Below are 24,424 nucleotides of genomic sequence, written 5' to 3'. Positions count from 1 at the left end.
GTGGGGAGGGGGGTGGGGGAGAGATGATGGACCCACAGGATAGGGGAGGCAGGAGGAAACAGGTGGGACAGGAAGATGCTAGCATGTGGAGGGAAAGGGATGGGGAGAGGAGTTGTTGGGCTACAAGCATGGAGGGAAGAGAGATACTGGAAATGGTGGAACCATATGGTAGAGGCAGGGAGTAGCAAGGAGATGAGTGAGAGGAGGATAGTGAGTACAGAGGTAGAAATGTGGTAATGGACAGTAGATGGAAGGGAATAAGAGGTTGGGGAAGGAGTGAGATGGGAAATAGGAGAGCTTGGGCATTGAAGAAGGAGATGAAAAGTTGATAGCTGAAAAGTAGAAAGAAGGAGAAGGGTGAGAAAGAGGGTGATTTTGAGTACACACAGGTGCCTAGATGCACAAAACCTAACGAGCCAGCAACGTGGTTTTTAAACTGGTTCTAGCCAGTTTAACAAGCAAGGAGTACAGCAAGACATACGCAAAAGGGTTGTCCGAGCTCTTTTCTTATCATGGTAGCAGCTAACAAAAATGGAATGCAAAGCTATTATAATGAGCTAATTACTATACAAATGTGCATGCAAAGTGATGCACAGCTGTTTTCCGAACTGATGCACAGAAGGAGCTCCTACCTTTATCATGGAAAATTTAACGGATAGTCCGGAGCTGTCGGTACTGCCTGGCTAGAGCTGTCAGAGCTGCGGACCAGCCAGTCCTGCTGAAGGGAAACCATTTCTTCTTGATCTCCCACTGCTGCTTCTGCCACACTAGTACTATCCCCTCCCCCCGCCCAAATAAGAAACGCCAGTGCGCGAGGGAGGTCCAGGAAACACTGCCAAAAATAAATAAAGCAAGACTCCCCTGAAAGCATCAGAGCAGAAAGACAAAATACAGAAGATTATAGCCACTTTTCCTCTTACCTACAACCAGCTCCCGTGATGAGTAGGATATAAAAGACAAATCGGGTGGGCGTGTTCACTAAAAGCAGCACCTGAGGCTCGTCCCTGCCTCCCATATGATTTCCTGGCCTACAACAGCAACAAAAGTGTAGCCAAAGCTTGCAGTTTGAGTCTCTGGGGGATCAGCATCATGGATAGGCTGATGACCCCCACCATCTCATTCCTGGTACGGAGCAGGAGTGCAGCCACGCTTTCAGCCAACAGAAAGGAGTTGGGTAAGCGGAATCCCGACGGAGGGGTCAACAGGGAGGGATATCATGTGCATAGGGGTGGCACTACTCTGGTGGAGTGCCTGAAACCACACTGCACCTTGTTTTGGGCTGGGGAGCTGCCGCCGCCGCTGTTCCAATGAGGCACGGGCCAGCAGCAGGCACCAGAGTTCAGGCAGCCGAGTGGAAAACAAACAAACAAAAAAAAAAGGCTTTTTTTCATACATGCACAGCAGCCATGCTTAGCGATAGGCTACTCTTCGCATGCTCAGGTGGCCGACTGGCTTTCCCCCATTGCATGCAAATGAGCCCTGTTCGCAAAAGCAGCGGGCAGCCTATTTGCATGGGATTCTCTTTGGGAATCCCTTTGTATTTCCAAATTGGTGATTTTTACCGATTTAAAAATACAGATGGATTCTTAACGGGGATCTTTGAGCATCTGGGCCACAGGCCGCAGAAAAGAAACAGGGAAAGATCAATATGTTAGAGACAGGTGCAGTGAGGGAATTGGAACAAGACAGGAGACAAGAAAAGACAAATAGACTACAGGCACTGGAAAGAGAAGACTGTTATGGGACCTTGCTAGGTACTTGTGGATTGGCCACTGTTGGAAACAGGATACTGGGCTTGATGGACCATCGGTCTGTCCCAGTATGGCAACACTTATGTACTTATGTAGAGAAACTGGGATCAACATGTTGGAAAAATAAAATGTCCAGATAACAAAAGTAGAAAAAAAAGTTTTATTTTTAATTTATTAGCTGGAATGTTATGTTTGGGATGTGTGCATCGCAGATGCTTTTGTATTGTGTTCAGTGGCTTTGGGGGAGGGGGGATGCAGCCAGAGGGGTGGGCACCAAATTATGTACAGTATGAATACCTGAGCTGGCTGGGATCCCCAATCTCTGCCAGCTGAAGATCTCCTCTGGTCCGGCGGCCAGAGCTCTGCAGCCATCAAGTGTCCCCAAGCTGCTCCCGTCACTGTGGCCCATTTTCACTCATGCGTAAAAACCAAACACGGGTGGGGGGGGGGGGGGGGGCAGCAGCAGCTTGAGAACACTGCCGTTGGCTGCAGAGTTTGGAAAGTTCTGGCCACAAGACCGGAGGAGGAAGTGGTCTTCAGCTGGCAGGGCTTGAGAATCCTTGCCAGCTACACCGCTGATTGCGATCAGTACAAAATTAAGTGCATTTCTGTTTTTATTTCTCCTGTGTTGCAGTACTTGACAAGTTTAACTTTGGAAAGTTCCCAGTTCGGTTTTAGCCATTTAAGGTTGTTTTATATGTAATGGTGGGTAGGGAGATCGGGAGAGAGGGATCAGGGGGCATTCTCCTTAATTTCTGCCCTGGACCCTATTATGTCTAACACCATAGGGAAGTTGCAGACTAGCCAAGAGTGGGCTGAGGGAAGGAGATACTTGAAAATGAGAAATGTGTCTGTAACACACTGGCATGCTGCATAGCTTTGATGGTGCTTCATAGAAGAAAATCAAAGTAAAATCAGAGAAAAGAACAATGAACAGATGCGAGGTGGTGATGTATTTATGTAGAAATGGTATTATATACTTAGCACAAATTTTTGTTAATGATTTGATGGCTTTTAGTTTGCGCTCTCTCTCTCTCTCTCCAACAAAGCTATGCAGACTGAAACATAGTTCTTTTTGAGTTCTGATACACAGAAAGAAGCCATTATGGCCCACCAGGTCTACCAAATTGATTTTCTGCTGTAGTCCTCAGTTGATCGCTGGCTTGGCCGTAGGAAATAGGAAGCACAGCACACCAAGGCTCTGATGTCTTCAAAAGCATCTCCAGGACAGTGGAACTAAGTATAGGGCTTCACAAAACCAAGCAATAAAAAAAAAAAAACAATAGCACACCAGAGTCTTCCTTTTCACAAGCTTGCCTTTGCCAACACAGCATCTGGGGTCTCTTTTAGTTGAAATCATTTTTATTAGTTATATATAAAAATAAAACACAACAAAAACTTTTTACCACATTACTTCAGACAGATATATAAACAGCAAGGAGATCATGCATAACTCGGAGGGAGGGGGGACGACCCTGGAACTCGGATGGAGGGAGGGGGCGCCCCTGGCACACACTCTCAATCTCTCTCACACATTCTCTCTCTCTCACAGACACACTCGCACCCAGTCTCACTCTCTGTCACACACACACACTCGCACATTCACTCTCTCTCTCTCTCTCTCTCACACAGTCACTCTCACACACACTGTCTCAAACATACACACTCCGAGGAAAACCTTGCTAGTGCCCATTTCATTTCTTTCAGAAATGGGCCTTTTTTACTAGTACTATATAATTAACTATTAGGGCTAAAGATTGAGTAAGAGAAGTGTTTCAACATTCCAAAACTATGGGGAAAGGCCTTATTTCTTATAGTCTCCCACCCTAATATATCCAAGCCCTTCATCTGTCATATACCTTCCAATTGTCCCCCTTTCCCCTCCACCCGCACCCATCTAAACACCATAATGTCCCAACCTATGAGGATATAGACACATACCTACCATGTCAATGAATCCAAACTGAGTGTTATAAGTGTAATCTAATCAAGGTTAAACTCCTTATTCTCTGAGACAAAGATGACTAAAACAAAGGGGTGTGTCTGCTTAAAAGTAAAATCTGCTTCCTTAGTTTACCACATCATAAAAGTATGTAGCTGATTCTGCCATTGCCAAAATGAGGAACTATCTTTGTGCACCCACTGTTGAAGGATACACTTTTCCCTCACAAGGATCGCCTTGCGAACAAATAACGTGATCCTTACATCTTACTCCTAAATCCCCACAATCCAGAACAACTATCTCAAAAGTAGTCCAAACATGCAATCCCAACAAAGAGTTCAGGTAACTAACAATCTCATTCCAAAAGTTCTGGATTTTCAGACAAATCCAAAAGGCGTGAAATAACATACCTTCATCGTTCCCACATTTCCCACATGTAGGGAAACCAACCAACTTGCTCTCACTTAGGAAAAATAAATTCTGTGCAATATTCTATTTTGGCATCCCTGACAATCAACACTATGGGCTACCGATGGAATCCCTTTCATTAATTTAAAAAAATTAAGTATTCCCAATTGATGATCTACTTCTTGGTTCCAGGCTTGCTGCAGTAATCCATAATTCTTCAGAATACCTAAAGGTTGGTAGGACTTAGGTTGACAATTTCTGGTCTACATATCATTAGCTATGTCTATATTGAAAATTTTCTCAGTTTATTACCTATGGGATGGCGAAGATTGTTCAGGCCCCAAAGTTCATGTATAGTGCACCAACTGTAAGTATGCAAATTGATCTCTCTGGCCTGTTGGTAGTAGCTGTTGAAGATCCTGCAAAAGACTTTACTGTTCCATCCTCCCTTAAAAAATGTTGTTTAAGACTATAACCTTCCCCTTCTTAATGAACAAAAGCCTCATTGTCCAGGCCAGGAACAAAAGCTTCATTGCCTCTAATGGGGAGTTGGTTGATAACTTCTGGGTGACCCCCTCCCCATACTCTCACTAAAGTCTGCCAAGACTTCTGGAGTGGCTTCCACAAGCAACTCAGCTTCAGCCTGCTTGGTAACTTTTTGTAATGGGGTCCCTTTTAATATTTGCCAGTAAGAAAGTTTTGATTTGACAGGGGGAATATTCTGTTAACTGCGTCTGTGTGCATAATGCATCTTCTGTCGTCCTGGCGTTTTACTGCAGGAAAGCAATTGTGTTGAAGGCTCAAAACCAAACCTCTGAGGCGCACAGAATTTTACAGACTCTGTTGACTCACTGTCAGAAAATAAAGAACATCGAAATGATAATTAGGTACGTAATTTGCTGGATTCTGGAATATTAAATTTGATGCTGAAAACCTGCAGTAAGCTTACAAAACATCACTTAACTTTGTCTGCATTTCCTTTGCTGATTGCTCTTTACTCCCATATCGGGTTTTATACTGCAATGCGGCGCTAACACTGTTAATGAAAGACAACGCAATAGAGGTTGTGAAGGCAATAAAATATGAACATTATGCTGTTAAGAAATAAAAAGCATTTTCTGAGACTTTTCATGAAGTAGGCATTGGAATAAATGAAAGATTATTGTGAAATATTTTAATCTCCAGACGACAAGCCAAGACTGTAAGTGAATGTAATTTGAATTAGGACTGAAATAGTTTAACTAGGACATCTGTATTCGGTAATTTTCTCTTTCTGCTTTTCTAGTTTGTCTCCATTTGAGCAATGTTTGTGTCTGAGATCAGTGAATCCTACCATTTTCGTGGGATATATTTTTGGGGGGGGGTTTTGGAGGGGGGTGAGTTGTTTCTTGTTTTTTGGGCTTCCGGTTCAATTAGAACCGAAGCTAGGGTAAGGCACCACACACGTTTTTCATTTGTAACTCCATAGAATTTTTTAAAATCTCCCAGAGCACTTGAGGCAGCTGTGACAACCATAGTCCTGGGCTAGAAGTATGCCCTGGAGCTCTTACTGAAATCCTGCAGTTGTGGGCCCCCAATTCAGCCACCGAGTGATTCACAAGACAGGGGATCTGACCCCTGGCCAGTGTGGGAGAGTGGAAGGCCTTACCCAGGAATCAAACCCGGGTCCTCTGTGTGGCAGTTACATACATGTCACTGATGCTGGGATCCCTTTTTAATGTATAGCCTTTATTTAGGAAGTTTTTCTGATCAGAAATCATTTGCCGAGAATTAGATTTCTAAGCCATGAACTGGGACACATCACATTTACTGAACGGTTTCTCAAACTCATAGTATTGTATTGCCAAACCTGGAATATTTGGTCTGCACTTCTTCAGGGCTCTTGTTGAGGGCTTTTCACAGTTCTGCATTATATAAATAGCTGAGATTAAACAAAGCAAATATATTTTGCAATGAAAAAGACTGAGGTGCCCCTTGAAATCTTGGTTCATTTCTAAGGTAATGCAGTGAATGGTAAATGGCTGAGTATCTGAGCTTACGGTGGATATTCAGGGGATCATTTTATAAGAGGAAAGACACCTAGGGCCTAGTTTATAAAAGCAACATAACCACCTGTGTGCCTTTCCTAAACTAGCTACCTGGAATGAGCCCCAGAAGTGCTCAAATTCACACTTGCTCAAAAAAAAGTATAACCATGTGTGTGTATATGTACGTACACCACAGCTTCCCTTCACCTAGAATACCGACATGCAGATTTGCGTAAAAGGCGCGCATTTTCCACCTATGCAGCTGTTAGATGTTATAAAAGCCCCTTTCTGTGTGTAAAACAGGCTTTAAACATTGAAAAAGCTTTATAAACGTACTCTCTTGTACATACATAGAAACATGACGGCAGATAAAGGCCAAATGGCCCATCCAGTCTGCCCATCCTCCGTAACCCTTAACTCTTCCTTTTCCTAAGGGAGCCCACATGCTTGTGCCATGCTTTCTTAAACTCTGAACCTCCACCGGGAGGCCATTCCATGCTTCCACCACCCTTTCTGTAAATTAATACTTTCTTAGATGCCTCCTAAACCTATTTTCTCTTAACTTCATCATATAACCCCCTCATTCCAGAGTTTTCCTTCATTTGAGAAAGGCTCTCTTCCTGTACTTTAAAGCCCCTTAGATATTTAAATGTTTCTATCATATCTCCTTGGGGACAAGAGATTCTTGGCAAACTCATTCGGTGATGAAAATGTGAGGCCTGTCACACCAGCGGGTGAAAGGAAATTTGGGCTGAACGGTTTGGGCTGAAGTTTGGGGCAGGGTTAGCTTTTACTATTATACTGTATAAAATAACATATATATGTATATAAAATAAATCAGGAAACTTATGCATATTCTTTCCATGGGATAGTTTTCAAAGGGAAGGTATTCTTTCTGTTCCAGGGAAGACCTAAGCACCAGTGTAGAGATACAAGCTGGCAGGCTTAGGGGAAGGCACATTTTTTTTTAAACACTGTCCTTATTGAGAAACTTTTGAAATACATTTAATAAGAAAAAGGCAGGCCATGGTGTCATTCCAATTTTTCTGACAAGGAGCATGCGAATTAACAATTAGAGAATGACACAGGGATAAAATTTGTGCCTGTCCCATCCCTGTGGGTTCTATCCCTGTCTCCATCCCCACCCCATCCCCGCAGGTTCTGGCCCTATTCCCGCCCCATCCCCATGGGCTCTGGTCTCCTCTGCAGAAGCCTTGAACACATGATTTGATATTTAAATCTTTTTATTAAAGTATAAAAAGGAACAATATGCTGTGCAACTGTTGGGTATAAATTACAAATAGAAAACAATAATAAAAATGAGCAGCTATAATAAACCCTCCCACCACCCTCTACCCTTCCAACCCCAACAATAGCTGATTTCTGCTACCCCAAGGAATCCTAATCTACCCTGATAAAATGTCCAGGGGTACAAAATACAACCTGCTCTGTATGCCCTAGAGGGGAGAAATATGCCCTATGAAGCACTGTTATGATTCTTTAATCTGTGGATGAATAAGAAATCATCAACAATCTCGGGATTCAGTCTAGCTCTCCTGTTTTCCACAGTCCTTCCCGCAATAGAAGATGTCTTCTTAGAAGATGTGCTGGTAGCAGGATGTACAGGATCCCCCATTCAAATTTTGCTAGCTGTAACCAGCATGTTGTTCCAAAAAATTAAAATATTGTCACCTGCATCAAACAAAACAGTTCATTAATAGGCTTCAAAGCAGAAAGTGACATGGGGACAAAGTTGGCTCTGTCCCCGTCCCCATTCCTGCGGTTGCTGTGGGTCCCTGTCCCTGTGTCATTCTCTATTAACAATCATTTTGCTTTATAAGTATGTATTATCATCTCAGGCCTGCATCAGTTTTTCCCTGATCTTTTGCACTTCTGTTTACTCATCCTTCCTGTAAACAATTCTCTCTTCCTCACGTACCTAATACTACTACTAATAGCATTTATATAGCGCTACCTGACGCTTGCTGGCAGAGCTCTGAGAAGGGAGCTTAGGACTTCCAGAACTGAGCAAAGAAAACCATAAGGGCAGCATTATATGCAGCCCATCAAAATCCTAGATTCGGGAAAAACCATGATTTCCATAGTAGGTTATGCACACCTGCCAGCAGGTAGTGACTGAGAGTTCCTCAGTTCTACATGAACCTATAATAATCCTGTGCAGGCCCCCCCAAAACTAGTATTTCTCAAGTCTCCAGCAGGTGGGGGGGGGGGGGGGGGTTAGTAAGCCTATGCAGTGTGGTTAGTCTGGTGTGAGATTTTACTTCTCCCTTGTCCCTAAGAGAGAGAGTTGTACCGAATAGCATATTTTACTATTCGGCCAAATACAAATAATGAAAAATACTATTCAGCCTCATATAAATACTGAATAATGAGCACTGAGCTTTAACATAACAAATAAATAAAGCAACATGAAATCAGAGATTGTGTTTATTTCAGTAGGATTTAGCACAGTAAAGCCCCGGATTATTTGTATTTGAATTTAAATCACTATTTGTTCAAATATGAATATTCAGAGCCGAATTGAATCAAATATGAATATTCCGTTCAGCCCAAATATAAAGTACCTTCTCATTGCTCTGAGGCTATGTTGGTATCTGCTTAGGGGTGGAAGCCTGCAGAGGTCCCTTCTGCCTGAGGGTGTTAACACCCGGGGGGTGGCTAGGCCCCCCCCCCCCCCAGTCCTACTGTGTGATTCTTCCTACATTTGGGGCCTGGCAAGACAGCTTGTGCCTTGACTTGATTTTCCTCAGTTGAGATTGAAGAGCCTAGAGTGCCATGGGATCTAGCCTCATCCACAAAAAAAAGGATGCAGCGCTAGTCCTTGTTTTGGTCTGTCCCGAGGAAGGGAACCACTCTGGTTTTCTGGCAGTGTGCCACTGTTGCCTGGAATTGGGGCAATGTTCACTCAACTGGCAGAGAGAATTGTGCTGGGCTGCTTCGGCAGGGCAAGCTGGAAGACAGGGTACAAGTGGCAGCTCTAGCCTGTTTTTGAGGTCTAGGGAGAGGGCAAGACGATATCTTCTCATCTTGAGGGGAGTAAAGCTCATTAGGCTGTCTTGTCGCTTGTTGGTTCCTCCTGGATCTTAGGCCCTGGTTAGCGAGTCCTTTGAGCCCTTGACAGAGAGCATGCTAAAGAATGTTGTACTGAAAACGGTATTTCTCGTAGCTATTTTGTTGATTTTAGAATTGCTGGCTTTGTCATGCAGGGAACCTTTCCTGGTGTTTTCCAAAGAGAAGGTGGCTCTTCAGCCCAGTACTCTCCTTCCTCCCTAAAATAGTATTATGCTTTTATGTCAAACAGTCTTTTGCCATTGCAAAGGTTGGGAGACACCAACAGAACTGAGGAACAGAGACTTTTGCCTTGGTTAAATGTTAGGCGAGCATTTTGGGCATATTAGCATAGAACTGAGGAGTTCCGTTGTTCTGACCATCTTTTTGTTCTTATCAAAGGATGTAATCAAAGCGGTTTATATATTATATATACAGGGAGAGGAAAATCCAGTCTTGCCTATGGGCACCAACATCTTATATCCAGTCCTAGCAGTGTGTGTGATATCTAGATGTAGTGTGCTTGCTGTATGCCACTTTCTGGAAGAAAGCGATTTGGTTTTTACTGTCTTGGGGGTGGGAGACTTTTAAAGTAGCAGCACTAACAAAATCAGTTTGAATGTTTCTAGGCAGATTGTAGTTTAGACAACTCATTTTCTGCTAAGGAAATTCACTACCTGCTCCTGCCAGCAAGGGTCACTGTGGCACCACAAAGTCATCCTCTGTACCCCTTACCTCTCCATCCCCACCCCAAAATAACAAACTGAACATTTTAAATGTTTGTAAACTGGTGCATGAGAAAGCTAAAATAAAATATTTGTTTTGGTCTGCGATCACATTAAAAAACATACAGTAAGTAGTGCCCTAATCCATTCAGAGTAAATGTGGGATGAGGAGGAGTTTATTTTTAATGTGATCGAATCTCTGAAGGTATTAAAAAATCAGAAATGGCAGTTTTCTGAATAAAAGCATTTTCCTATTTCTTGTGATTAGGGTTCTTGTGGCCATTGCACAGCTATATTGGAGGTCCTCTGGCCATACCATTGCTCTGCCGGTCCTGCTGCAAGCACTGGCCCTTTCCCGGGAATACCGCTTGCAGTCCTTGGCCTCTGAGAATATACTGAACTTGGCCTTCTCACAGGTGAGCTGCTCTGTGCTGGAAAACAGAAAATCTACATGGTGTTAATTCAGTTTGGAAGTTTTTTTCACCATTCCAGGTATAAATGTTTAGCTTAAAAAGCAGTCTAAATCTGAAATACTTCAAAGACAATGTCTCCCCTTCCTGTCAGTCTACCTTCCTGATGGCTATTTCACAGTGGACTGCTGTACCACACGAGCTATGCACTTTTCTGAGTGGCCTGGCCTGTTGTACTGTGCAGGATTTATAAGAATGGTTGGTGATTATTCCCTCTGTGGGTGCTGCTTACCTGCCCGACATTTTTGACATATACTGTAGAAATGGACAGAAATCCCCAGTATTGTAATATCCACCGCTTTACTTGTCAGCCTCGCATTACACTGTGGGTCTCAGGTCAGTGAAGTGTACCATGCATACATACCAGGGGCATAGCCAGACCTCGATGGGGGGGGGGGGGGGGGACAGAGCCCAAGGTAGGGCTCCTAGCGCACCGTCATTTCCAGCGCTACAAAAATGTATTTTTTTAGCACCAGAGTGTTCCTGGCGGTAATCGGGCAGTGCAGTGTGCTGCCGGGTTACCACCGGGTTAATGCGGAAGCCCTTACCGCCACCTCAATGGGTGGCAGTAAGGGCTTCCCCCTGAAATGGCCGTGTGGCAAGTGCTTTACTTGCCGCCCGGCCATTTCCTGTAGGAAAGTAAGACTTCCCTTTATCAGCTGCAGTAAAAGGGGTCCTCAGCGCACATGTAAAACACACACCAGCGCTGTCCCCCTTTTGCCACAGCTTGGTAAAAGGGGCCCTAGGTGCTGAAGATTTCTCTTAACTGGCTGTGTTTTCACCTTCTCCGTAAACCCGGAAATTCAGTGCCAGAGTCTAGACATTGTCCGGCATTGAATTTCCAGGGATATCACTGCCAGATGAATATCAGGCCCTTGATGCTTTCAAGGATCATTTCTTCTGCCTTCCTACTTGCCAATAAGGTACTGGGCTGTTGGCCATCAAACAAGTTAGATGCCAAAGGACCCGTGTCATTGTAGATGATACGCTGAAATCTTCTGTCCAGTGTGCAGCGGTGGCCAAAAAAGTGAACAGGATACTAGGAATTATTAGGAAAGGGATGCTAAATAAGACCAAGAATATTATAATGCCTCTGTATCACTCCATGGTGTGACCTCACCTCGAGTATTGCCCTCAATTCTGGTCGTCATATCTCAAAAAAGATAGAGTGGAATTAGAAAAGGTTCAAAAAGAGTGACCAACGTGGTAAAGGAAATGAAGCTCCTCCCATATGAGGAAAGGCTAAAGAGGTTAAGCCTCTTCAGCTTGGTAAACAGACAGCTGAGGAAGGGGGGGATATGATTGAGATCTATAAAATCCTGACTGGAGTAGAACAGGTAAAAGTGCATCAATTTTTCACTCTTTCAAAAAATACAAAGACCGTGAAATTACATAGAAATACTTTGAAAACAAATAGGAGGAAATATTTTTTCACTCACAGAATAGTTAAGCTCTGGAACTCGTTGCCGGAGGATGTGGTAACAGCAGCATATTTGGGTTTAAAACTGGTTTGGACAAGTTTCTGAAGGAAAAGTCTATATATAGTCTCTTATTGAGATGGACATGGGGGAAGCCACTGGTTGCCCCAGGATTGGTAGCATAGAATGTGGCTACTATAAGTTTCTGCCAGGTACTTGTGACCTGGATTGGCCACTGTTGGAAGCAAGTTACTGGGCTAGACAGACCATTGGTCTGACCCAGTATGGCTATTCTTATGTTCACTCTTGAGTGTGGACGAGACGCATCAGATGTTTAGTTCAGAGGGACTATAATCCTTATCCTCTTCCTGTAAAAAACATTTTGAAAGACGTTCTAAAGATCCACAGGTATTAATGAAGTCTTTATCTTTGTGCAGTTAATACTTGGTATACCTGAGCAAGCTCTGAACATTCTGCACATGGCAATAGAACCAATCCTCGCTCACGGGTCTGTACTGGACAAAGGCCGGGCCATGTTTCTAGTGGCCAAATGTCAGATTGCGTCGGCAGCTTCCTGTAGTCCAGAAAAGAAAACGGAAGGTACTGTACAATATATTACACCAGAACTGAAGGTTTGAAATGTGTTGGGATTTTGTAAATGCATACCCCTTAAAAGTAAGTGGGGCAACAAATGTACCTGGTGAATGGAAACCAGCATGTAAAGAAGATAACATCCAAGTGTGAATGGAACTAAGTTTGTTAAGAGGCATAGGTCTGATCTTATGAGTCCATAATTACACTAGAAAGGAGATTCTGCATTGTGCTCCTGACTTTATAGACCCCTGCAACAAGAAAGAAAGTATAAAATCCAAGCACTTTTATTAGAGGTGTATTCAAGTTTTGACTTCAGGGGAAGCAGACATTTGTAAAATAGGCACCAGTGCAAGGCTTAAGGGCCGGGGGAGAGGGGAGGGTTAAAATCTGCATATGCGGTGGGTCGGTGACTCAACTGTTTGGAGAGGCTAAGGTGGGTGAGGTTGGGGCAGGGCGTTAAAATCCTTAGTAAAAGAACAGTAGGGGTAGTTTTTTTGAGCACAGCAGTGAAGGACACCTTCACTGTGTCTCTGATGCAGATACACCAGCTATTTCCTCCTAGTATCTCTGTTACTGATGGTATTATGCACACTGAATACACTCCAGAGAGGTATGTGCCAGAAACATCCAAATAATGTACCACAATAATGCAAATTATGAAACAGAATAGTATTTGCAGTATTGTGGAAATATAAGCAGGTATTCCATATCATCATGCTGATCAATCCATAGACTGGTGGGTTGTGTCCATCTACCAGCAGGTGGAGATAGAGAGCAAACTTTGCCTCCCTATATGTGGTCATGTGCTGCCGGAAACTCCTCAGTATGTTCTCTATCTCAGCAGGTGGTGGTCACACACAGCAGCAGCTCTGGCTAGGCCTCCAAGCCTAATTTTTAGGTTTTGTTGAGTGCCTGGGGTTGAGGGCTCTTCTTGAGCAAGTGCAAACCTGGTGGCGCCAGGTCCCTCCTTTTCTCCCCCCTCCCGCTGGCTCCGTTTAAAAAAAAAAAAAATTTTGAATGTCCTTAAAGGCGTTTATTTTGACGTTTATTTAAACGTTTATTGCAGCTACTCACTGGGACACCAGGTCGTTACAGCTCGGAGCGGACAGCAGGTAATTTTTACCTTTTATAGCGGGCAGGGGGTTCCCCGATTGGTCTCCACGTGGCCTATGGCGTCGGAGGGCGAGGGCGCAAAGAGTCGCTCCCCGGATCGCGTGTGCGCTTCCAGAGGGGTTGCGGGGGTCTTAAAGTCTGATTCGCCCTTGTTGGGTGACAGTTTCGTGACCGATGAGTGTCCCGGTCCTTCCTCCGGTGTGGCGGTTTTTCCCGCCATAAACGCCCATCCCCCGCGGCTCGCCTCCGCCATATTGGCCGGCCACGCGGCTCGGACGGCTTCTTGGGCCGCCCTTGAGGTGGGAGACATTGATGCCATGAACGCCTTTAATTTGGGCGACGGCACAAAAGCGGCTAAAGTTAAGCGCCGTTCTTCCCGCGCGGCTCCTTCGTGGAGTGTCGCGCCGGACGCCATCTTGGATGCGCAGCATGTCTCTCCCCCGCTCTTGCGAGCGCCGGTTGAGGGTGCGTCTAGGGCTGTAGCCCAGGCTGCGGAAGTGCACAGTATGCGGGGTTTCTCCCCCGAGTTTGTTTTGCTGCTGCATCAGGCCTTCCTTATGCAAAACGCTGCCCCTGCTCCCTCGTCTGGTAAAGAGGTTGAGGCCCCCGGAGGTAAACGCCCTCGGGTTGATTCCCAGGCCTTGGAGGACTTTGTCTCCTCCGATGTAGATGAGGGCAGCGTATCTGAGTTCTCCCAACGGTCCTTTGCGGATTCCTTGGAGGAGACGGATCCCCGCTCGGATGGAGAGGATGACCCCTCTGCAGCGCGGCTCTTTAGCTCAGAGGATTTGCCCAACCTGTTAATGCAGGCCATGGGCATTTTGAAGATTTCCTCTCCGGAGGACGTCTCTCCCTCAGCCCCTGTTGGCTCTGCCATTATGCTGGGGACGAAGCGCCCGCATAGAACCTTCCACGTGCATGATGCCATGCACACCTCAATTTCGGCTCAGTGGGATGTCCCGGAAGCGAGCCTTAAAGTGGTTAGGGCTATGTCCCGCCTCTATCCTTTGCCTGAAAGTGAACGTGAGGCCTATCTGTGGCCTACCGTGGTTTCTTTAATCACTGCGGTGACTAAGAAAACGGCATTGCCGGTGGAAGGTGGCACGGCCCTATAGGACGCCCAAGACAGAAGATTGGAGGCGGCCTTAAGGTCGTCCTTTGAGGCGGCTGCTTTAAGTTTGCAGGCCTCAGTTTGCGGTTCCTATGTGGCCAGGGCGTGCCTGACTATGGTGCAGCGGGCTTCCCCCTCGGATCATTCCTTGAGGGCTGATTGGCCGGCCCTGGAATCGGGCTTAGCCTATTTGGCAGACTTGCTGTATGATGTCTTGAGGGCCTCAGCTAAAGGCATGGCTCAGACAATCTCTGCGCGGCGGTGGCTTTGGCTGAAGCATAGGTCTGCTGACCACGCCTCTAAATCCCGCCTGGCTAGATTGCCTTTTAAAGGCAAGCTGCTCTTTGGGGTCGAGCTGGACAAAATCGTGACCGATCTCGGCACGTCTAAGGGCAAGAGGTTACCAGAGGTCAGGGCTCGGGCTAGTGCTCGCCCCGGTACCTCCAGAGGACGGTTTCAGGAAGCCCGTCGGTACCGCCCGGGCAGGTCGGGCTCCTCTGCCCCCTCTTCCTTCAAGAGGAAATTCTCCCCCAAGCAGCATTCCTTTCGCAGAGACCGCCGTCCCGGAGGTGCTCCCTCCGGTCCTCCCCTAGGGTCTCGTACCCAATGACGGGGCCTTGGTCCACGCCCCAGTGCAGATTGGAGGACGGCTGTCCTCGTTTCTGGGCGAGTGGATCACAATAACTTCAGACGCTTGGGTGCTGGAAGTCATCAGAGACGGCTACAAGCTAGAGTTCTGCCGACCCTTAAGAGACGGGTTTGTACTCTCTCCCTGCAAGTCTCCGGTCAAGCTGTGGCAGTGCAGCAGACCTTGGACAATCTGATCCGCCTGGGTGCGGTCGTTCCGGTGCCAGAAAATCAGCTTGGCAAGGGACGTTACTCCATTTACTTTGTGGTACCAAAGAAAGGAGGTTCTGTTCGGCCTATCCTCGACCTCAAGGGGTCAATCAGGCTCTTTCGCATGGAGACCCTCCGCTCTGTTATAGCGGCAGTGCAGGCAGGAGAGTTCCTGGCATCCTTGGACATCAAGGAAGCGTACTTGCATATTCCCATCTGGCCGCCTCATCAACGCTTTCTGCGTTTTGCAGTACTGGGCCGACACTTCCAGTTCAGAGCCCTTCCGTTCGGGTTGGCTACTGCTCCGCGGACCTTCTCCAAAGTAATGGTGGTCATCGCGGCCTTCCTGAGGAAGGAAGGAGTACAAGTCCATCCTTATCTGGACGACTGGTTGATCCGAGCCCCCTCTTATGCAGAGTGTGGCAAAGCTGTGAACCGGGTGGTTGCTCTTTTGAGCTCCCTGGGGTGGATCATCAACTGGGAGTCAGTCCCTGGAGTATCTGGGAGTTCGATTCGACACCCAAGTGGGCAGAGTGTTCCTGCCAGACAATTGGATTGTCAAGCTTCAGGCTCAGATGGACCAGTTCCTAGTAGCCTCTCCTCTTCAGGCTTGGGACTATGTGCAGCTGTTGGGCTCTATGACGGCCACGATGGAAGTAGTGCCCTGGGCCAGGGCTCATATGAGACCACTACAACACTCTCTGCTGCAGCGCTGGACTCTGATGTCGGAGGTTTATGCTGTGCGCCTTCCCTTGGACCCAGCAGTGCACAAGGCGCTGAGCTGGTGGACGCAGACAGACAAGTTGTCTGCAGGAATGCCTCTGGTGACCCCGGAGTGGATTGTCGTCACGACGGACGCCTCTTTGTCGGGCTGGGGAGCCCACTGCTTGGGAAGGAGAGCGCAGGGGCTCTGGTCTCCTGCAGAGGTAAAGTGGTCTATCAACCTCCTGGAACTCAGAGCCATTCGGTTGGCGCTTTTGGAGTTCATCCCGGTACTGGCATTGAAGCCTGTACGGGTCCTGTCGGACAATGCCACGGCTGTGGCCTATGTCAACTGCCAGGGAGGTACCAAGAGCGCCCATCTAGCCAAGGAGGCCATGAATCTATGCCAGTGGGCGGAAGCGAACCTGGAACAGCTGTCAGCGGCCCACATTGCCGGAGTCATGAATGTCAAGGCGGACTTTCTCAGTCGCCATACCTTGGAGCCTGGAGAGTGGCAGCTATCTGCTCAGGCGTTCTTGGACATCACGAAGCGCTGGGGCCAGCCGAGCCTAGATCTGATGGCGTCATCGGCCAATTGCCAAGTGCCGCGCTTTTTCAGCAGAGGACGGGACCCTCGATCCCTGGGAGTAGATGCTCTTCTCCAACAGTGGCCGACACAAGAGCTTCTCTATGTGCCCATGTTGGGCAGGGTGCTAGACCGGGTGGCAAAGCATCCGGGCCGGATAATCCTGGTGTGTCCGGATTGGCCCAGACGTCCCTGGTATGCGGACTTGATCAGGCTCTCAGTGGACGAACCTCTGCGACTGCCAGTGGAGCAGGGCCTGTTACATCAGGGTCCCGTGGTGATGGAGGATCCCTCCCCCCTTTGGTCTTACGGCCTGGCTATTGAGCGGCAGAGTCTGAGGAAGAAGGGCTTCTCAGACAAGGTCATCGCCACTCTGCTGAGAGCGAGGAAGCGCTCTACTTCTACTGCTTACGCCAGGGTTTGGCGTACCTTTGCAGCGTGGTGTGAAGCAGGTTCACTTTCTCCATTTACTGCTCCAATTTCTTCAGTGCTGGCGTTCCTGCAAGAAGGTCTGGAGAAAGGCCTGTCGCTCAGTTCCCTGAAAGTCCAGGTAGCGGCCCTGGCTTGCTTCAGGGGCCGCCTGAAGGGTGCTTCCCTGGCTTTGCAGCCAGATGTGGTGCGTTTCCTAAAGGGAGTTAATCACCTGCGCCCTCCTCTGCACTCAGTGGTGCCTGCGTGGAATCTCAACCTGGTGCTAAGAGCCTTACAAAGCCGCCTTTTGAACCCTTGTCGAGGGCATCTCTGAAAGACCTGACGTTGAAAGCAGTCTTTTTGGTGGCTATCACTTCAGCCAGAAGAGTTTCCGAGCTCCAGGCACTCTCTTGTCGAGAGCTTTTTTCTGTAGTTCACTGAGGCAGGAGTGACTATTCGCACAGTGCCTTCCTTCCTACCCAAGATTGTTTCTCGCTTCCATGTGAGTCAGCAGCTCTGTCTCCCTTCCTTTCGTAGGGAGGACTACCCAGAAGAGTATTCTGCTCTCAAATATCTGGATGTGAGACGGGTCATCATCAGATACTTGGAAGTGACCAATGATTTCCGGAAGTCGGATCATCTGTTTGTCCTGTTTGCAGGTCCTCGTAAGGGTCTGCAGGCTGCTAAGCCTACAGTGGCAAGATGGGTCAAGGAAGCCATTGCAGCGGCTTATGTGGCCGCGGGGAAGGTGCCGCCTATTCAGTTGAAGGCCCACTCCACTAGAGCTCAGGCGGCCTCGATGGCAGAGGCCGGGTCCGTCTCCTTGGAAGAGATTTGCAAGGCGGCAACTTGGGCGTCGGCCCATACCTTCTCCAGACATTACCGCTTGACTGTGGCTGCTCGGGCGGAGGCCCGGTTTGGAGCTTCAGTGTTGAGTTCAGGGATTTCAATGTCCCGCCCTGGGTGAGTACTGCTTCGGTACATCCCACCAGTCTATGGATTGATCAGCATGATGATATGGAAGGTAAAATTATGTATCATACCTGATAATTTTCTTTCCATTAATCATAGCTGATCAATCCATAGCCCCTCCCAGATATCTGTACTGTTTATATTCTGGTTGAATTTTAGGTTCAAGTTTAGTCTTCAGTTACTTCAGGAGGACTTCGTGTTCAAGTTTTTTCACTTGGATTCTTCAAGAGTTGAGACGAGTTTGTGTTACAGTGAGCTGCTGCATTCCTCTCCCCTCCGTTTTACGGGGCTGGATTGAGACTTAAATTCTGCCGGCACTCCCTCCCGCTTCGTGCGGCTGTAGGGCAGCTTTGTACCCCTCCCGCTTCGGCGGTGTTAGGGTCAGTCAGCTCCTCTTGCGGTTGCAGGATAAGCCAGATACCCCCGCATCGGCGGGGTGGTGTCCCTCCCCCGCTCCGCGGGGATGAGCTGGACGGATTCCCCTCCCCCACTTGTGTGGGGATGAGCTGGGTTAATTCCCCTCCCCCGTTTCGGCGGTGGTGAGCTGGGCAGAGTGTCCCTTTGTGGGTGTAATTCTCTAAGTGCTGAGTCCTGCGGATGGAGCTTTGATATCGACATACTGAGGAGTTTCCGGCAGCACATGACCACATATAGGGAGGCAAAGTTTGCTCTCTATCTCCACCTGCTGGTAGATGGACACAACCCACCAGTCTATGGATTGATCAGCTATGATTAATGGAAAGAAAATTATCAGGTATGATACATAATTTTACCTTTTAACACTTGACTCCCAGTCAGCCCTAGCTCCCCAGTCCAGCATCTTCCTGTGAACAGTGGTGATCAGCAGCATTGTAACAGAAATCCTGTGGTCACTGGCAACCATAAAATTATTTACCTATCAAATTTTTTGGTAAGTTGCCAAACCTGCTGGTCTTTAGTTTCCTGCAGAGTTACCAAACGTGTCTGGAAAAAGTATTATCTCTATTAGCTGTATCTAATGGTTAGAGAAGCGGGTTGAGAATCAGGGAAGCCAGGGATTAAATCCCACTGCTGCTCCTTGAGAGCTTGAGCAAGTCGCTTAACTCTCCATTACCTCCACTACAAACCGATCCCCCTGTTTACCAAGCCGTGCTAGCAGCTGCCATGCACTACCAACACAGCCCATTCACTTTGAATGGGCTGCGTCGGCATTGCCACATAGCAGCCACTAGCGCAGCTTAGTAAACAGGGGGTTAAACTTTAAGCCTCCAAACACAGGAAAATGCCTGTTGTACCTGAATGCAACTCAGCTTCAGCTACTATGAGAGGTATGAGCTAAATGCAAATCCAGCATCAAGTACCAGCCATATTGTAAAGTAATTCAAACACTTGCAAAAGTCATTCAGCAACTCTACCATACCATAATAGCACTAATTTCTAGGAATCGCACAACAAGGGCCTACCTAGGAAAAGGCAGCACCGTAAATATTGTAGTGGACACTAGAACATTAATATACCTATTGAAAAAAAATAAACAAACAAGTTGGATTAGTACAGATTGATCCTACACGGACATTCAGTGCTTAACAGAATACCTGGCCTCTTTCACACACAGAGACCCTCATTAAACACAGAATAAATAACCATAACCTAAAAATAGAAATATATAGACAAAAAACTAATCTGAAACCCCAAGAAAGCAGTCTCTGCATACATTGCAACACCAGAGAAAAAGAAACAGTGATGCATGTCCTGTACTATGCAAAACAAAGATAGCAGATGCAGATTTCAAAATCTGACATATTCCAATCACATTAGACATTAACAACAACAACAAAACAGAAAATAAGTTGATGTGTTTCTATTGCACTTATTTAATATATTTCTATTAGCTTTCAAAGGCCAAAACCTCTTTCCTCAGACCAGGGTAGTATAATGCTTTTATGGTATACTGTCCCGACGTGAGGAAGGTGGTATTGGCCTCTGAAAACTGATCAAAAATGTATTAAGCTGGTCCAATAAAAAGTATCACCTAATTTTCCATTTTTTTGTTTTATTTTTATTAACCTTTAAAGTGGATTAACATGGCTATCACACTCATTTATTCTGAATTAAAAATATATATATTTTTTTTACCTTTCTTGCCTGGCCATTTAGTTTCTCTGGTTTCTGCTTTCTTCTGTCTTCTCTTTACTCTCTTACCAGGGTTTTCTGTCTATTTTTCTTTCTCTCTCTCTCTCCTGTCTTCTTCACTTCCTCCACTACATCCATCTGACACTCATCTTTCTCTTTCAGCTTCTTCTATTTTTCTTCCTTTCTATCCATTTAGATTTTATTCATTCTTATTCAGTCTTTAAGCTCCATTTTTTTTCACCAAATCAACCTACAGCCTTCCATATCTTTCCCTCACCCGAGCCCATCCATTCCCCTTTCTCTAACTCTTCCCCTTTGTCATTTCACATCTTCTCTCTGTTTCTATCTCTCTCTCCTTCTCCCCCTGCCATGCAGCATCTCATCTCTCTCTCTCTCCCACCTGCCATGCAGCATCTCCACTCTTTCTGACTTTCTCCCCCTGCCAACCAGCATCATCCCGTCTCTTTCTCTCTCTTCCTTCTGTCCAACATCGCCCCATCTTTCTCTCTCTTCCCCATTATCCAGAATCACCCCGTCTCTCTCTCTCTCCTATTCAGCATTACATCCTATCTCGCTTTCTCTTCTCCATCCAGTATCATGCTCTCTTCCCTCCATCCAGCATCGCTCTGTCTCTCTCTCTCTCCCACCCAAATCAGTATCACCCCATGTATCTCTTTCCCCCATCCAGCATCACCCTGTTTGTCTCTCTTCCTGCCCCCCACCCAGCATCATTCTATCTCCCTTTCATTCCCAAAATCTATCTTTCTCCCCATCCAGCATCACCCCATCTCTTTGTTCTCTGTTTCATCATCATCCTGTCTCTCTCTCCATACAGTCTCCCTTCTCTCTGCTACCCCATCCAGCATCATGCTGTGTCTCCCCACTCCCATCAAGCATTACCCCATTTCTATCTATCTTTCTCCATCCAGCATTACTGGATGTTATAATGCCGTTGTATCGCTCCATGATGCGACCGCACCTTGAGTATTGTGTTCAATTCTGGTCGCCGCGTCTCAAGAAAAATATAGTAGAATTGGAAAAGGTGCAGCGAAGGGCGACTAAAATGATAGCAGGGATGGGACAACTTCCCTATGAAGAAAGACTAAGGAGGCTAGGGCTTTTCAGCTTGGAGAAGAGACGGCTGAGGGGAGGCATGATAGAGGTATATAAAATAATGAGTGGAGTGGAACAGGTGGATGTGAAGCATCTGTTCACGCTTTCCAAAAATACTAGGACTAGGGGACATGCAATGAAACTACAGTGTAGTAAATTTAAAACAAATCGGAGAAAATTTTTCTTCACCCAACGCATAATTAAACTCTGGAATTCGTTGCCGGAGAACGTGGTGAAGGCAGTTAGCTTGGCAGAGTTTAAAAAGGGGTTAGACCACTACTAAATGGACTTGGGAAAAATCCACAATTCCAGGAATAACATGTATAGAATATTTGTACGTTTGGAAGCTTGCCAGGTGCCCTTGGCCTGGATTGGCCGCTGTCGTGGACAGGATGCAGGGCTCAATGGACCCTTGGTCTTTTCCCAGTGTGGCATTACTTATGTACTTATATATATGTACTTATGTACTCTGTCTCCCTCCCCTCTCTCTCCTACCCCATCCAGCATTGTGCTGTGTCTGTCTCTCCCTTCCCCCAAATCAAGCATCACCTCGTCTCTATATCTTTCTTCCCCCATCCAGCATCACCTCATTTCTCAATCTTTTATCCCTCTCCCTTATCCAGCATGACCCCCCTTGTGTCTTTCTCTTCCCGCTAACATCCATAGTTATCCTGTTTCTCTCTTCCCCCTTCTGTCCCGATCATTATCTTACAGGAGGAGAGCAGAAGCAGTATTAGCAGGAAAAACAAAGTGAAAGCACGTGCAGGACCATTTTCCTGCATGCAGTGCTGCAACTTTGCCAGTCATGCTCCTTCTGACCCAGGAAGTTTACATTGGAGGGGGCATGACTAGCAGAGCAGCAATGGCGCATGCAGGAAAATGGTCCCACGTTCTTTCACTTTGTTTTTATAACTGATATCACTGCTGCTTTGCCGCCAAACTTAAAATGGTTTGAGGAGAGGAAAAGAGAGACTGTGAAGGGAGTGGGCCAGCAGCAGGAGAGTTGGGCTCTATTTCTTATTCAAAATCTGTTTGGGGAGCAGTTGCTCCCCTTGCGCCTCCTCTAGCTACGCCTCTGACTTTTATACTGTAGCTTTGACTAGTTTAATTTGAATAAAGCAAGTCGACAGCACTAGTTCAAAGTTTTCAGAAATAGCCTTCCTGTTTCTTAATTCTGCATTCTTAAATCTCCTGCTTTTTTTTTTTCTCCTAACACATTGCCTTTCTTGTGTTTTGGAATAAGTGGTCTGAGCATTTTCTTCACTACCACACTCCTTGGTTTAAAAGGTGCCTGAGCTCTGACCTTTCCTGCAGTCATGCTTTCCTTGTACTTATGACGCCCGAATGGGGCTCTTGAGAGAGAACCACACAACCGTGCCCCATAGACTCGACTCATGAGTGGGAAGGAAGCAATGTAAAAGAGACCCTTACATTCTAATATCTCCTTAGCAACAAAATATATATCTAAATTCCAAGGAGAATCTTTGCTTTACATTTTTGTTCTACCTATAACCAAGTGTCTAAAATTTGACGTTTGTGCTGATATTACTGACTGAGATTAGGGCATCATATGGGCTCCAAGCTGTAACACAGTTTTATGTTGATGCCTTTGTAACTGGTCACACTGGAGCACCTTCTCGAACCATTTTTATACCGTAATTTATCCTACTCGGAGCTTTCAGATATCAACAAGTTCCATGGAACCCATATTCTGGGGCAAAGTTTTCAGGATGTCCAAGAGGATTTTGTTTTTTGAAACACAAGCGGTTAGGACAATAAACCCAAGTCTTCCCTTCAGAAAATAGATTATAATAGTCCTCTCAAAAGGTAAATCATTTGAAGCTTATGAACTTTTTCTTATTTTTATCTTTGTCTGACAGCCCTAAATTCAGCAGTTCTGAATTTGAATGAAGCCAAAACGTATTTTGCTAAAGTGGACTGCAAAGCACAAATCCGTGACGTTCTCTACGTTCAGGCCAGGCTCTTTAATACCCTGGGAAGGATGCAAGAGAGAAACCAGTGCGCCATGCTTTTTCGCCAGCTGCATCAGGAGCTTCCTTCTCATGGTGTATCTTTAATAAACTGCCTTTGAGGAATAAATGTGAAATTAGGCTTTCTTGGATTTTCCTTCTTTAATTGCTTTGTATATTTGGCAAATAAAAAACAATTTGATATCTGAATAAACAGCTACAGTGTTTGGTGTGTATATGATGTTTTCATTAGCCTAGTATTTGTGATGAAAGATAGACTTATGTCATTTATGAATAGTTGTTAAAGTATTTTTGCATTTTGGGCTTTGAGGATATGTACATAGCAAAAATATTGAAAGATACATTTCATGTCAGTGTGGCCATCTTGTCTCAGAAACAGCATGCAAGCCTACATCCTCGACCTAGGGTTTGGCATTAGCGTCAGCCATCTTGTAGTCTGAATCCCAAAAAGCCAGGTAGTCTAGTAAGACTATTGGCAGCTGTGCAGAACTGGCGCCATGGAGGTAGAAGGGAGTTGGAGGACCCTTATGGGAGGTGGCAGGAACATTTCCTTTTGATCCATTGCCCATTCCCCTCCATTCAGTTCCTTGGACCACTAACAGCTGAAAGAGAGAATCGCTCACTGTTCAGAAACCAACTCCTCCTCCCATGCCTTTGTCTCTTTTCCCTTTGCTCCATGCTTTCCTGCTTTTATTTTTCCCTTTTTGGCTCACTGCTGGGTTCTTTGTTTACTTAATTTATTTTCTCTGCCTCTCTCTTGCCCAGATTCCCCCTTCCCCTCTTTTCTTGCGGCCTCCCCATGTTTGATTTGGTTCTCTGGAGCCTCTATGTAAGCTGGACTGGCTTGGATCCGGCTGCAGTTCTGATCATGGGAGGTGGGAGCTCAAGGACAGTACATAAGTGTTGCCTTACTGGGACAGACCGAAGGTCCATCAAGCCCAGTATCCTGTAACAGTGGCCAGATCCCAAAACAGTACAATACATTTAATGCTGCTTATCCCAGAAATTTAATGCTGCTTATCCCAGAAATAAGCAGTGGATTTTCCCAAATCCATTTTAATAATGGCTTGTG

General features: G+C 46.1%; 1 protein-coding gene across 2 annotated transcripts in view; it reads left to right on the top strand.

The window, feature by feature from the left end:
• The window catches only part of ANAPC5 (anaphase promoting complex subunit 5), a 78,447-nt gene extending 54,900 nt beyond the window's left edge, over positions 1–23,547 (top strand). For both annotated transcript variants that reach the window (XM_030219891.1, XM_030219893.1), the window contains exons 14-17: positions 4,881–4,988; positions 10,191–10,338; positions 12,248–12,410; positions 23,242–23,547. In XM_030219891.1, the coding sequence (XP_030075751.1) occupies positions 4,881–4,988; positions 10,191–10,338; positions 12,248–12,410; positions 23,242–23,453 (631 nt within the window). In that variant the 3' untranslated portion in view covers positions 23,454–23,547. The remainder of the gene's footprint in view (positions 1–4,880; positions 4,989–10,190; positions 10,339–12,247; positions 12,411–23,241) is intronic.
• The last annotated feature ends 877 nt before the right edge of the window (positions 23,548–24,424 follow it).

The sequence above is a fragment of the Microcaecilia unicolor genome, chromosome 11, assembly GCF_901765095.1.
Source record: "Microcaecilia unicolor chromosome 11, aMicUni1.1, whole genome shotgun sequence".
NCBI lineage: Eukaryota > Metazoa > Chordata > Amphibia > Gymnophiona > Siphonopidae > Microcaecilia > Microcaecilia unicolor.
This window is presented reverse-complemented; position numbering and strand designations above follow the sequence as displayed.